The sequence below is a fragment of the Choloepus didactylus genome, chromosome 1 (genome assembly GCF_015220235.1).
Source record: "Choloepus didactylus isolate mChoDid1 chromosome 1, mChoDid1.pri, whole genome shotgun sequence".
NCBI classification, from domain to species: domain Eukaryota; kingdom Metazoa; phylum Chordata; class Mammalia; order Pilosa; family Megalonychidae; genus Choloepus; species Choloepus didactylus.
Window position 1 is genome coordinate 201,230,871 of NC_051307.1, and position 15,612 is coordinate 201,246,482.

The 15,612-nt window shown below is 38.7% G+C and overlaps 1 protein-coding gene and 1 pseudogene across 1 annotated transcript; both read right to left on the reverse strand.

Annotated features, from left to right (window-relative positions):
• Positions 1-596: 596 nt before the first annotated feature.
• Positions 597-1,329, reverse strand: LOC119544645 (annotated as a pseudogene).
• A 6,701-nt stretch (positions 1,330-8,030) lies between these two features.
• Positions 8,031-8,969, reverse strand: LOC119526818 (vomeronasal type-1 receptor 1-like). Its single transcript, XM_037826276.1, is given in 1 exon segment — positions 8,031-8,969. A coding segment is annotated over 1 exon segment (939 nt).
• Positions 8,970-15,612: the final 6,643 nt, after the last annotated feature.

Consider the following 15,612-nt stretch of genomic DNA (forward strand, 5'->3'; position numbering starts at 1 on the left):
ATGCTGAATCTTAAAAGCCAACTGTTCTACTAGCTCCTAGAAAAAAATCAGTGACCAGCATCTTCAACCTCAAGACTGAACACTCTCAGGGAGTAACACTGGCCTCACTTTAGAAAGGAAAAACACCCAGAAGCTTTAATGTGGAAAATCTTACTTGTTATCAGCAACAGTTTCAACGTCTCTGTTTCCCCTAGGTAGCTGCTTCCAGGGAAGGATGACAAATACAAGCAATTAGTCATCTATGTGCCGTTTTCCTTTATGGAGCGGGTGGCTATGTGCAATAGTGTGTGAATGGATCTACTACAATGGGTGCAGGAAAGGAAGGCCTCTTTCCTTCTCCTCCTCCTCTTCACTCTGCTCCAGTCTATTCATCAGGAACCAGAAAAGGCTGGATGATGACGCAGTGTGGACCATCCTGTTGGCAAGGCTCACCCAGGGGCACATCAGTTCCATGGACAAATCCACAGAAGCCATTCTTCACTTCCCACTTCCTTCTTCAACCCTCACCCTTACATGTCTTCCTCCTCCAACGAGAGTGAGAAAGAGAAAGGGGTGAAACAGGCACTTCTTTCACTGCCTAAGCACTGCCCATCTTAGCAGCACTTGCTCCCCCTCCAAGAGTCACAGAAAACAGAGCAGGCTTGAAACTCCCATGAGGTTACAGATCACAGTGCCTCCCAAGTTCTTCACAGTTAAGACGAGTATACACTTCCTTGGCTTCTCTCCCCCTTTCATGCACACACGCTCACACACACTCTCACATGGTGGGAACGGTGCTCAGCAGCAGATCGTGGCTGGCTCACGTCAGGTACTGCACCATGAGGAACATGATCACACAGGTGAGCAGCATCCCACCGATCAGGAAGTACTTGTCCTGGAAAGCCCGCTTCTCAATGAGCCGCATCACCGTGTTGGATAAGCCCAGCATGTTAGCAATGTCAAGGATCTTCTTCTGAGTCCCCTTCAAGGTCAGTCTCTGGGCCCTCAGTCCCTCCAGGATACTGTGCCCGCCTCCAATGAGGTTATCCATGCCGTGGTGGATTTCCTGGAGGGAGGAGTTAAACTGCAGTGATTCATCCATTGGTATGGTGGTGTCAGAGTCATTAGTGGTGAAGGTGCGAGCCAGAAGCTCCTCTCGCTGTCTCTCCTGCTGCTCCCTTGCATAGCGCTTGTGCTGGAAGTTTCTGAGAGCACTCTGCAGGTGCTGGACATCATACTTTAACTGGTCAACACGGAATGCAGAGACTGCTTGTCTGCTGTCTTCAGGCGTCCCATGTGAGACTGGATCTCGTGAACCTGCTTGTGCGTTTGCTGATACAGCGGCTCCATGGCGCCGGCTCAGCCGGCTTCGGCTCTGGATTTCCTAGAACACCTCCATACATTATTAAAAGTAGTTTATTAAAGTCTCCTACTATTTCTCCTTCAAATCTGTCAGTATTTACTTCATATATTTGGGGCTTTGTTGTTAGGTGCAAATATATTTATAATTGTTATGTCTTCTTGTTGAATTGACCTCTTTATCAGAATGTAATGACATTCTTTTTCCCTCAAGCAGTTTTTTATTTTTATTTTAAATTCCATTTTATTGAGATATATTCACATACCATGCAATCATCCACAGTATACTATCAGCTGTTCACAGTACCATTATATAGTTGTATCATCACCACAATCAATTTTTGAACATCTTCCTTACTCCAAAAAGAATAAAAATAAAAGTAACAAAGAACACCCAAAGCATTCCACCCCCCATCCCACCCTATTTTTCATTTAGTTTTTGTCCCCATTTTTCTGCTCATCTGTCCATACACTGGATAAAGGGAGTGTGAGGTACACAGGTTTCAAAATCACACAGTCACACCATGTAAGCTACATAGTTATGCAATCATCTTCAAGAATCAAGGCTACTCAGTTGCCATTCAACAGTTTCAGGTATTTCCATCTAGCTACTTCAATACACTAAAAACTAAAAAGGGATACCTATATAGCACATATGAATGCCCTCCAGAGTGACCTCTCGACTTCCATTTGAAATCTCTCAGTCACTGAAATTTTATTTTGTTTCATTTCACTTCCCCCTTTTGGTCAATAAGATGTTCTCAATCCCATGATGCTGGGAGATTTACCCCTCTGGGAATCATGTCTCTCATAGTGGGGAGAGCAGTGATTTCACCTGCCAAGTTGGCTTAGAGGGAGAGAGGCCTCATCTCATCAATAAAGAGGTTCTCTGAGGGAGACTCTTAGGTACAATTATAAGTAGGATTAGTTTCTCCTTTGCAGTAACAAGCTTCATAAGGGCAAGCCCCAAGACTCAGGACTTGGCTTACTAAATTTTTAGTCCTCAATGTTTGTGAGAATATCAGTAATAACCCAGGTGGTGATGTCCAACATTTCTTCATTTACCTCAGTTCCTCAGGGGGGGTCCTGCAAATATATTTTTATTCTCTGCCCAAATTACTTTGGGATGTATTGGGATTTCACACTAACCTGTACAAACCTACCAGATCTCACTTCCTATTCAAAGTTCCATCCTCATAGCAGCTTTTTACTTAAAATCTATTTTATCCGATATTAGTATAGCTACCCCAGCTCTCTTTTGGTTACTACTTGCGTGGTATATATTTTTTTCCATCCTTTCACTTTCAACCTACTCATGTCTTTGAATTTAAGGTGAAGTTTTTATAGACAGCATACAGTTAGGTCATAGTTTTTAATCCATTCTGTCAGTCTCTTTTTTTGACTGGAGGATTAGGCGATTTACATTTAAAGTCACTACATTAAAAATGCAGGACCTTCTTCTGCTATTTTGTTTTTCAATCTTACAACCTTTTTGTCCTTCAGTTCTTCCATTAATGCCTACTTTTGTATTTATTTGGTTTTTTTATATTGTACATATTGATTTCCTCCTCATTTCTTTCTGGATATATTTTCCTTCTGATTATCATGGTGTTAAAATTTAACATCCTTAATACATAACATATTTTATTTGATACCAACTTAACTTCAATAGCAAACACATACAATGTTTCTGTACCTCTCTATCCCTCTACCTTTTTTGTACTTGTTACAAATTATATCTTTATACACTGTATTCCAAAACCATAGATTTATCATTACTTTTTATGCATTTGTATTTTAGCACCTGTAGGAAGATGTAGAATTACATACCAAAAAGTATAATACTAAAGTACTGGCCTTTATAATTATCCATATGGCTCCCTTTACTGGTAGTCTTTCTTTCTTTATGCTACTTTGAACCAATGTCTAGTGTTCTTTCTTTTAGTCCAAAGAACTTTGTTTAGCATTGCTTTTAGGGCAGGTCTATTGGTAATAAACTCCCTCAGATTTTGTTTAACTGAGAATGTCTTAATCTTTCCCTCATGTTTAAGAGAAAGTCTCAAGGAATTCCTGGTTGGCAATTTTTTCTCTCAGCACTTGAAGTATTTCATCCCACTTCCTTCTTTCCTCCATGGTTTTTGATGAGAAATCAGCATACAATGTAACTCCCTTGTACGTAATACATTGCTTTTTCTCTTGCAGCTTTCAGGACTCTCCCCTTGTCCTCTGCATTTGAGAATTTGATGAGTATGTGACAGGGTATATTTCTCTTCAGGTTTATCCTGTTTGGTGTTCTCTGTTTATCCTGTTTGGTGTTCTCTGCATATTCACATCTTTTGCTAAGTTTGGGGAATTTTCTGTCATTATTTCTTTGAATGTTCCTTGTGTCTCCTTCTTTTGTCTTCTTCTGGGATCCATAATGCATATATTGATATGCTTGCTGGTGTCCCAGAGGTCTAAGGCTATTTTTGCTTTTTATAATTCTTTTTTATTTCTGCTTCTCAGTCTGACTCATTTCATTTGCCTTGTTTTCATGTTCACTGATTCTTTCTTTTACCAGCTCCAATCTGCTGTTGAAATCCTTCTGGGAACTTTTCATTTAAGTTATTGTGGTCTTCAACTCCAGTAGTTCTGTTTGGTTCCTTTTTAAAAATTTCTATCTCTTTATTGAGATTCTCATATTGTTCTTTCATTGTTTTCCTGATGTCCTTTAGTTCTTGTTAGGTTCAGGCCCTGGCCCCTCACCCCATCTCCACCCTTAGGAATTTTATGATAGAGCCATGGCCCCTCACCCCACCCTAGGAACCCTGCAGATCTGCAACAAGCCACTGTCCGTACCCTAGGAACCTTACAGGACTGCAATAAGCCACTGCCCCACCCTTAGGAATTCTGAACATTAAAATTTTAAACTTTCCCACTTCCAAGCCCCCACTTTCAAACCTGCCAGCGTCCCCTTCCCTGGATGAAGAACTTCCCACCAACCATCCTTTATAAGCCCTACTGTCCCTTGGCTCGGGGATGTTGCCATTTTCTTAGGCTTCACCCTGCCTATGCACACCCAGACAATAAAACTCTTTTTGATCAAGTTTTTGTCTTTTCTCTTCTCAATTGAAAAATCTAACAGTTCTTTCTCTTATTTTCTTTCATTTCCTTCAGCATTTTTGAGATCTTTTTTTAAAGTCTTTGTTTGATATGTCCATATTCTCATCTTCTTCATTGATGTTTTCTGGATTTTTATTCTCTTCCTTTGGATAGGCCATCATTTTCTATTTCTTTGTATTGTAATCTTTTCTTGCACACTGTACATTTTAGTATTTTAAAATGTTAACTGTGGGATATATCCCTGAGATGTCTGTTTCTTGAGCTTGTAACCAGCTGGAGATATTACAGCAATTTTCTTGAGTGTCAGCCCTCCTATCAGTAAGGTCCACTCAAGGTTAATGCAAAATGCAGGGTCCTCCATATCTTTTCATGTCCTTGGCTTGTGCTTGCTAATGTCTTAGGAATTTAATTGCCCCTTCTACTACTCAGGAAACAGAATTTCTCCCTCTCCTGGGTGTTCACTGTTGTACTTAAAGCAGATAACCCTTTGTCCAAGGCCATCTGCCTCAATTGTTTCTTACACTGCTTTCATTGTTTCGAGCTGCTTTTGCCTGGAGTGCAAACCCTGGGGAGTAGAGTGGGGAGGCCCTCAGAGGAGTTTCCTAAGATAGTCTTTCCCAGCCAGAACAAGGTCAGGGACCACAAAGGTTGCACCAGCCAGCTCCAAACTGCCCTGGAGAAGGGATGAGGATGGGACCAGAAAGAATGTCAGGGGCTTCTTCCATGCTTCCCAAAACTGTGCTTTCTTGAGTTGGCACCTGCCCAGCAAATGCAGCCCTTCAGCTATCCTCTGCAGCTCTGAGGAAGCACACCATCTTTAAGTCTCCACCACCTTTGTCTGCTGCAGGTTGGAACAGTGGCCACCCTCAGAACTGGGACCCCAGTGATCTGAAGTAGCTAATCAAAAGCTGTGATCAATGATTTTCCTGTGCCCACCCTAGATCTTGTAAAATGGATTTCTATGTCCCTTTCTTGTACCAACAAGCTATACCATGGGCCAGACCCCACTGCATCCTGCCATGAGAGTGGGGTTTAGGTGCTGATAACCACTGTCTCAAGAGAGCAGTTTTCTGGTATTTATCATAATTTACCAGCCTCTTCCTCTCACTCTTCCCTGGATGATGGACTCCTGAATTTTAAAATAATTGATCCAGCCAGTTCCTGCCTGTATAATAGTTGTTCTGGTGGAGGGACTGATTCCTGGAGCTTCCTACACAGCCACCTTCCCACCATCCTCTCTTGTTAATCTTTTAAGTTTTGAAAATTACACATTTTAACTGAATTCCCACATAAAATTTATGAGATAGGAACTCTTGTTTTTTCCATTTATAGATGAAGTGGCAAAGGTTGTGAAAATTGCCTAAACTCAGCTGGTACCTGGCAGAGCAGATAAGCTGTGCAGGTAACAGGTGACTCCAGATCCCCTCTCTGCCTCACTCTGAAATCTACATCTTCCAGGTAAGCACAGAACTTACTATTACCTCCTCTGCTTCCTGAAACAATTGTTTGAGCTCCCAAGTAACAGTGCATGGGTCATTTTCACAGAGCATTTAAGAGGGTCATGCCAATTTAAAAATTTTAATTGTAGAATGACATTCAGAAAATACACAGTCTTGTAAAACTACAGCTTAATGGATTTTCATAAAGTGAAGCCAGTGCTCCAATCAAGTAACTTCTGCCAGGGAAAATAACATCATGACTTCTATCTTGGGGATTTCAATTTTCAGTTACTTGCTTTGTCCTAACAAGTTAACTTCTTCAGAGATTAGGTAATCCTTCCTTCCAAATGCATCAATCTGACTTGGCTGCTCAGTGCAAAAGCCAGCTCCACACCTCACCCTCAGCTGATGGAGGTGTGAATAGCCTATTTAAGGGATAGCAGATGGGAAGGGGTGCAAGGGCAAGGGATGGTGTCATAAAATCTGGGTCACCTGTATTAATCAGCATTCTCTAGAGAAACAGAACTGACAAGATATCTACATATGTGTGTGCACATGCATGTGTGTGTGTGCATGTGCATTTGTATAAATGATTTATTATAAGGAATTAGCTCATATAACCATGGGGGCTGGCAAATCCAAATTCCATAGGGCAGGCTGCAAGCTGGAAACTCAGATAAAGGTGATTCTGAAGTCCAGAAAGCCCATATACCCCAGGAGAAGCTGGCTGACTGAAGTTGAGGCAAAAATCATTCTTTCTGATTTCTGAAATCCTCAGTACTGGCTTTTAAGACCTTTGACTGATTGAATGAGGATACCCCAACATTTCTGAGGGCAATCTTTGTTGTTATAGATGCAATCAGCCGTAAATGCCATCAGTTCATTCATAGGCACAAATTCATCTACAAATACCCTCCCAGTAACAATCAGCCAGTGCTTGCTTAAACAAACAGCTGTACACCATAACCTAGCCAAAGTGACATAAGAAATTAACCATCACATCACCTGACTGCGAGTTCACACAAGGAGCACCTGAGTAGAGAAGACCCAGACCAACATCCTTGCCTTCCAGGTGCCCCCTTCACCCTGCTTCCACCTACACCATGGTTAAAGAATCAGAACCATTCAACACCCCCCATTCCCTACTTGGGTCCCTATCAGATCTCAACCCACCTGCCTCCTGCTTCTGAAACATGTCCCTTCCTCTCTGACTCCAGGCCTTTCTACTGTTCCTTCCAAGCCTAAAGGTCTATAACTGTGAGTACTTCTTATTTGTACACCACTTGTTGGAGCATGATTTTTTTTTTTAATCTTCATTTTATTGAGATATATTCATATACCATGCAGTCATACAAAACAAATCGTACATTCGATTGTTCACAGTACCATTACGTAGTTGTACATTCATCACCTAAATCAATCCCTGACACCTTCATTAGCACACACACAAAAATAACAAGAATAATAATTAGAGTGAAAAAGAGCAATTGAAGTAAAAAAGAACACTGGGTACCTTTGTCTGTTTGTTTGTTTGTTTCCTTCCCCTATTTTTCTACTCATCCATCCATAAACTAGACAAAGTGGAGTGTGGTCCTTCTGGCTTTCCCAATCCCATTGTCACCCCTCATAAGCTACATTTTTATACAACTGTCTTCGAGATTCATGGGTTCTGGGTTGTAGTTTGATAGTTACAGGTATCCACCACCAGCTACCCCAATTCTTTAGAACCTAAAAAGGGTTGTCTAAAGTGTGCGTAAGAGTGCCCACCAGAGTGACCTCTCGGCTCCTTTTGGATTCTCTCTGCCACTGAAGCTTATTTCATTTCCTTTCACATCCCCCTTTTGGTCAAGAAGATGTTCTCCGTCCCACGATGCCGGGTCTACATTCCTCCCCGGGAGTCATATTCCACGTTGCCAGGGAGATTCACTCCCCTGGGTGTCTGATCCCACGTAGGGGGGAGGGCAGTGATTTCACCTTTCAAGTTGGCTTAGCTAGAGAGACAGGGCCACATCTGAGCAACAAAGAGGCATTCGGGAGGAGGCTCTTAGGCACAACCATAGGGAGGAGCATGATTATTTGTATATAATAATGCTTCAATAAAAACATAATTTAAAGAATTAAAAATTTCACTTTGCACAGAAATCAAGAGATTTATATTACTGTGAGCAATCTATGGACTATTTCATTTCTGTCACAGAAGTCAAAGCAAAGCTTGGAAATATGGATATGACTGCTAATGAGCACAAAAGGGCTAAAAGTTGGGAAATATGCATCCAGAAATGCATTTGCATTCAACACCCACCAGCTTGGAATGTCATACATAGCCGCATAAATGGATGAGATGGAAGAAAGTGTGAAGAAAATGACAAAAGTACACACAAGAATCAGGATATTCTGAGTAGCCTTTGTCTCTGGAGAGAGGTTGGAGATGTGTCTAGGGTTGTGAATATATTTGACTTGCTGTTTGTGCCTGTAGAGAAAAAAAACCATGGAACTACTGGACCAGACCAAGAGCCCCAAACACATCACATCAATAGAAACATGAAAGAAGGCATAGAATGAGAGCCCAGTGGGATTACGAACAGTACCAGAACAGTATCCAGAATTGCTCCCAGTGATGTTTCTTTTCCTTGGGCCAATCACTTTCAGAGGAACCATTACATTTCCTAGAAGATAAACCACCCAGAAAAGAAAACAGAAATGCTCAGTACACTTTGGGACTCTGACTTTGACCTTGGCCCATCTGGACTTATTGGGGATGATTGTGATGGCCTGGAAGACACTCAGGAGGCAAATGGAAGAGAAACAGACTCCCCGGGCCACTCTGTGAATATAAAACAAAAATTTACATCCAATATCCTCCAGGAAATTGTTCAATCCAAAAGATACCATTGTCTGAGGGATCCCCTTAGTGAGAAGTACTAAGGAGCTGGCTAAGAGAAGAGGTTTGACTATGTGGTCTGAGGGTCTCAACCTATATCCACTGCAGAAGGAGAAGGTACAAAGAAAAAGGAGAAAGGAATTTCCCCGGATTCCAACACCAGTCTAGGACAGGAAGAAGATCCCCAATGTCAAGTCACCAGAATGCATTCTGTCAATGGCTTGGGAATGACAACTTTGTTCATATTCAGAGTTATCTTTAGAGGAAATAAAAGATTGAAGTTACTTACATTGCAAATGAAATTCATTGCTTACCCCAATTCCAGAACTTTTAAGAATAACAAACTGTTTAATAGCCACATATTCCAGCCTCACCAAACTCCTCCACAGGGAATCCTTATTTATAACCCAGTAGATATCCATTAATAGTACAAATTATTTTCTTTTATATGTATTTACACATATGCATACACATAAATACAAACATACATATAGGGAATTTTTACAGTCATTTTAAAATTAAATGACCATTTTATACAAATTTTAATCATCCTTTTATTATCACCTTTATTCATGCAAATGCTACCAACTCATTTGGCGTATTTCTAAGTTATTATTTTAATGGCTGAATAATGTTTCATGATGCAGATATAATAAATTTATTCATATATTCTCCATAAATGTTCTCTCATAAAGTCTCCAATTATCCTGCCAATACACGGAATGGTGATAATAATGAGCACTTATATTTTGCTTACTATTTGCTAAGCAGTATATTTTAAATACTTTGGGCATATGATTTTCTTTAATTATCAAAACAAAGTTATGAATTAAGTATAGTGTTATCCCCACATCACTGATGAGGAAATGAAATGCTGCTGGATTAGATAACTTGCCAATATTCACATATCTGGTGAGTAGCAGAGGTGGGATTTGTAACCAGTCAGACTGGCTCTGGGGTCTGTCTTTAACTTTCACACCCCGCGGTCTCTAATGTTATTAGCCTCATATTTTTGCTAAGCATATAAGAACCTAGCTGTTGTTTGTTATTGCAGCTCTGCAGTCAGCTTATTCTTGTTCCTTTGTTCTCATGCCCTAGATCCACAGGAGTGGGATGCTGGTTTAGAGGAGAGAGGAGGAAAGAAAGGAAGGGAGGTAGGGAGGAGTGGGAAGAAGATGATGCTTTTACAAGTAAGTTTTAAAACAAGATAGAATTCTATCAGCAATATAGGAGAGTACTAGTCTTTTTTATTACCATCAGCATTAATTATTTCGTGATTTCCTCATAGTTTGATGGGTAGAGAGTGATTCTGTATTGTTACTTCAATGTTCACTTCTTTGCTACAAGTGAATTTGAATATTTTTCCATATGGTTGTTGTCTTTTTGGGAGTTGGATAGTCAAAGTCTTTCCCCATTTTTCCCCTTAATCTTTCCTCAAATATTTGTAAGAGTTATCATTACTGTATACCTAACTGAATTTTGTAATCTGCAAAGCACATGTTTTTACTGGATCTATTATTTATGAGTTAATTGTATTTATAGAATATATCCTCATACGAATATTTTACTATGAATTTAATAAAATATTTTCATTTATTCTTTCATAGTTTCTGCTTTTGCATCCTGTTTGATATGGTTCACCCTGTCCCTCAATTTTAGTTGTCACCTGGATTTTTTTTGCAAAATTTTATTGTTTTATTTTTTTAACTTAAATATCTAAGCTCTCTGGAATTTAGTTTTAAATACGGTATAATATTAGACTGCTTTTTAATATTTTACATCTGTATAGAGAGTTATTAGGAAACAATTAAATCTTTTACTATCAAATTAAATGCCATCTTTTTTATATGTTAGCTTCTCATGAATATAGAGAAATACTTCTTAATTCTTTATTTTGTTAACTTTCCTATTTCTTCTATTACAGTTAGGTTTTTTTTCTAATTATCTTGTTTATTCAAAATTTATAGAATGTATCATTTCATTATTGCATAATAATAATAAAAGCAGATATTAAGAAATTATAGTCAATTGATTATTAAAAGCATTATAACCCAGAACTAAACTAATTTTATTCCCAAACTACATAGATTGTGTGATATTAGAATGGTAAAACAAAGGACTAATTTGTCTTCTAGGGCAGAAACAAATCGTAAATGACAACTATCACTGCAATTTTTTTACTATTTTTCTGATCTAAGCAATGTGATGAGAGAAAAAAAGAGTAATGAATAATAAAAGGAAAACAAAACATTAAATTATGAGTGAAATTATTTTTCTTCTTAAACAAAATTAAGTGGGAAATACTTTGAATTAATATAGTTCAATAAAAGCATGAGTACAAGGTAAGCATAAAGAAATAATCAGATCTTTATAACTCAATAAATAGGTTTAATAGTTTGAAAATCAACTGTAAATTTGTAGCAATTAGGGCAGTGTAGCATTCTTATAGGAATAAGAAAACAAATCAATAAAACAAAGGTGAGAGGCCAAAAATGGGAGTTTTATCTTCTAGGAAAAGAAAGTAAGCAGGTCACTTTAGGCAGGAATGGACTTGTTTAGTCTCCTCTGTGTGACGATGCATCAGACCATGCACAAACAAATAACCGTAGGACATACAGAAGGCTGTTTGACTAAGCCATTCAGCAGATGAAGAAGCTCCCGACGAAAGCAAAGAAGATGGAAAAGCTGAATCACAACAGACTAAACATGACCATAAAGTAGGAGAAATTTAGTCCTCATGTCATGGGCAATATATGTGAACTCAAGCAATGCCCAAGCAAAGCATGGAAAACACACTTTACATGTCAAGAAATGTAAAAAAAAGAAACCTTAAGCAACTATATTTGCTATTTTAGTAGACCAAGCTTTAGAAAGAGGTCATTCCTCAGCCCAGGCACAAAATAGACTCTTCTTTCGGGATATGTGTTTGTCACCATCAAATGCTTCCCTGAATCACCCAACCACCGGCTACCAATTCACTGTTCACTCCTGCCCAGCATTCAATTCGTTGCAACCATCTAAGCCCTGAAGGAACTGATAAAGAAATATAAATATGAAGAATAAAAAAAATAGCAGGTGGTGAAAAGTGGGTAGGAGTAGAAATAAGAATTTTAAAACCATCAAAAGTGATCGTTTGAATCTCTCTAAATCCTCTAAACTTTAACTCAATTATATTTAAATGTTTTCAATTACGTAAAGAAGAAAAGAAAATGGGCAGTCTTTCATTGTTCACAAGCACTTTGGATAAGCACAATTATTGTCACCATAAGTATGTCGGGTTCTGAGATGTAGAGAAAAAAACAAACAAAAATCTCCCCACAAATTCCATCAGTGTATGAGAGCTCAATTAAAAGATTGTATTTCTTTTGGTAGAAATAAAAAGCCATAATATTGTTCCTAATATTTTTGCTTGAAAAGTAACATCTTATGGAAAATGGCACAGGTAAAGTTAAAACTCTAAAACACTTTAAAAAATCTGTATCAGTTAGAGTCTGTGCTAAACAGCAATAGATATCCTTAGACAAGTGACCTTAGTAAAATCCAAATAGTTAGGGGCAAAAAGGTTCAGAATATCTGAACCCTTTCCCAAGTCTAACTGATACTGTAGAATATTTCATTCTCTCTAAGTTCTCAGAAAATAATGTCACAGAATGCCCAAATGGGTATGCTCATGGAAGGAAAATTATCTCAGTCTCAGAGCACACACTTAATGGAATATGTGACACAAGGGGACATTCTGAATTAGAAAATAGTTTACATTTGGAACATAGACACAGAAGCACAGAGTTAAGCAGCCTAGATTTTGCCATATAATAGAAAGATAGCCTCTTTGAAAACAATCAAGCAGGAAGGAGGTGAGGAGAAATAGAGAAAAAGTGAGCAAATGGGTAGTTAGAGCCACGAAGACTAATAGCAGAGATAGAATCAAAATATTAAGAAGTCTTGGCTTTTTATAAAAATAAGAGAGGTATTTGACGATTTGTTTCTGTTGAAGGATTTTTTTTTTCAAAGTACCAGTGCTCGACTACCATTAGATGAAAGGCTGGATAATAAATAATAGAAAATTTGTCTAAAACAGTCATTCAGCACCCATGTTGAGAGCTGAGATGATTGGAAATAGTAGCTTCTTCAAGAGAGAAAGCACAATGCAGTATAAACCACACCGACCCAGAAGAGGCCTGGATAAATTTATTGTTGTCCTTTTGGTCTCTGGACTTGATAAAAAATTGAGGAGCCACTCTCCCTAAAATCTGTGTACACTGTCATTCTCCAAAGCTTTATAAATTCTTGCACAAGCAATACAGTGCTGGCCACTTTGATTGATATGACTCTGATATGCACTTTTTATGTTGCAATATCTTAGATTTCGTTAGAGCTTAGCGAAGATGACAAGGTCACGTTTTTTTGTGTGTGATGGCATAAGGATTGTCATAAAAGACCAAATATGAGGGGAAAAAAATTCTCAAGTTTAGATGGTATATGAATACAATGGCAATAGTTCTGATAATATTTGCAAGTGTTCAGTTTCCTTTCTTCAGCCAGTGATCCCATGGTGTTCAATACCCAGTGATATGTTTGTGCTCAGCTGTGATTGATCCCTTCTCAGGCCCACAAATACTTAACTAAAGAGGATGCAGGTAGTGTTGTAAGTCTATTCATGGGCAACCAAGTGATTGATGTTCTCATTTAAAACTACATGCAGACTCATCCAGCCAGAGCCCAGAGGGAAGGTAGGTATATACTAAGAGATATTAAGTATAATCTATGTGATTAACACTTTCATTATCTCATCTGAATTTAGTAAGTATCTTGAGATAATGTATATTATTTGGAGGCTAAAAATAAGAGGAGTAAGTTCTTTAATCAGTGAGTAGATGTAGGAAAATTCAGACAGCATTTCGCTAGAAGATGAAGGCTGATCTAGGAGAAGTTCTAGATCATGTATTTGTAATCACCGGGAAACAACTTCCTCTAATTGGAAAGCCCTATTAGTATCTCCTTTCCATCATTTCCTCTTACCTGAAATATATGAATACTCACCTAACTGACCTCTGTTGCTAAGACAGTGGCCCACAGGTTACAGTCTTTGTGTGTGTAATGAGCAGCTAACCCCTGGGTTATAACTTTGGGAACCTCTTACCTCATCTCCTTCCAGAGCTGTGATTATCATGTCATCTACAGCAGGGATGACAGTGGCTGCAAAGGGACCTCATTCCAGTTCTCTGAAAAGGTTTTGCCCAAGGAATTAATTATTGTAAATGATTACTGTTGACAAATGAAAGTGCCCAAAGAGACTGTCAAAATTAGTGGGGACAGAAACTTTCCAGTGCTTTCCAGAGGGATGGGAAGCAGGTATCATCAGATGCAATGAGTGTAGAGAATCTAACTCCACTCTCCAGATAAAATGATGATTCTTTTGAGGGATGAATTCCCATGAATGTGTAATTCATAATACTTCCTCACAAATCTTAGATACCCAGACATTTATGGTATTAACAGAGAAATAGAAACACACTCAGCTAGAGGCAGATGTAAACAAGGACTATGGCTTGTTTTTTTTTTGTTTGTTTGTTTGTTTTGTCCCCACCTGTGTCATTTGAACAAAGAGGAAATGTTTTTGTCCAAAATTGTTGAGAAGAAAAATAATGTAAGTACATAGAAGTAGCTCTTGAATTAAGCACGAAGGAGGTTTTGGGGGATTGAATATACTGAAGAAGTCTAGGAAGGAAGCAAACATTGCCGTGTGGGCAACACTATTAAATATTTTAGAAGTGAATAGAGGTAGGATTTTTAGTTTTTCCCACCCTCGTGTACACATTTGTCTTAACAGGTCAATCAGAGAACTTTCTACATCCTATTCATGAGATCCAATTAGCATTGTTTCCTCAGTGAAGTCAAAATGATCAAGATCCTTCAGATTAAATTGCAGCACAGAAAAGAAATTATCATAGCTCTCTGGAAAGAGAGTGAACATGAAATGTTTTCTTATCCTGGTAAATGCAAATTCCTTTTGATCTTTCCTCATAGATGTGTAAAATAACACATTTATCAGATAAATAGCTGTATATCACTTGCCAGAGCCTGTGTTGAAGTGTTCCTGTAAGGCTAACACACTCTGCACAACAGACAGTGGGGTGGCCACATAGTTAAGTTTATGGTAGTCAACTCTCATCTGCCATGGTCTGTCTTGTTTTTGCAATAGCCATACTGGGGCTGTGATAGAGACTATAACCCCTTTATCTTTGATGCCACAATCCTACCTAGATGCAGTATGAATGTTTTGTTCAGTCGAGGCAGTTTCAGGGACTTTTCGTGTTCCTTCTTATCACAGTGAATTTTATTTTACAGGTCATACAACAAGTATGAGTTCTCTGCCAGCTGCTAGATATATCCATTATAACTTTATAGTTATAGACCAGGGAAATGACCACAGGATGAGTTCACAGAACCACCAGATCCAACATAAGATGGACTTGAGCCTTGTGTAATCTGATCTCCATATGCCGAAGATTAGTATGGAAGCTGTGATGGGATTCTATGTCACCCAAGTATCATTATCTGTAATAATGAGCCATTATTTATAAACAACAGCCCTTAATATATCTGGGTATAACCCTTTCCCCAGTGTATGGTTACTTGGTCCTTGGTCATAGGTTCCATGGAGCAAGGACTAGAGATCTATGTTTTATATACTTGCAGGAGCTCTGTTGGTTCCATTCTCAAGGACACCCAGATTCCTTTTCAAACAATGGGCTTTGTATCTGAAAACTGGTTCAGATATCAAAATTGTCTGAGGGAGTCATGATTTTCTGCTTGATGGCTGATATGGGTCTTTGGCACTCCTGCTCTTTT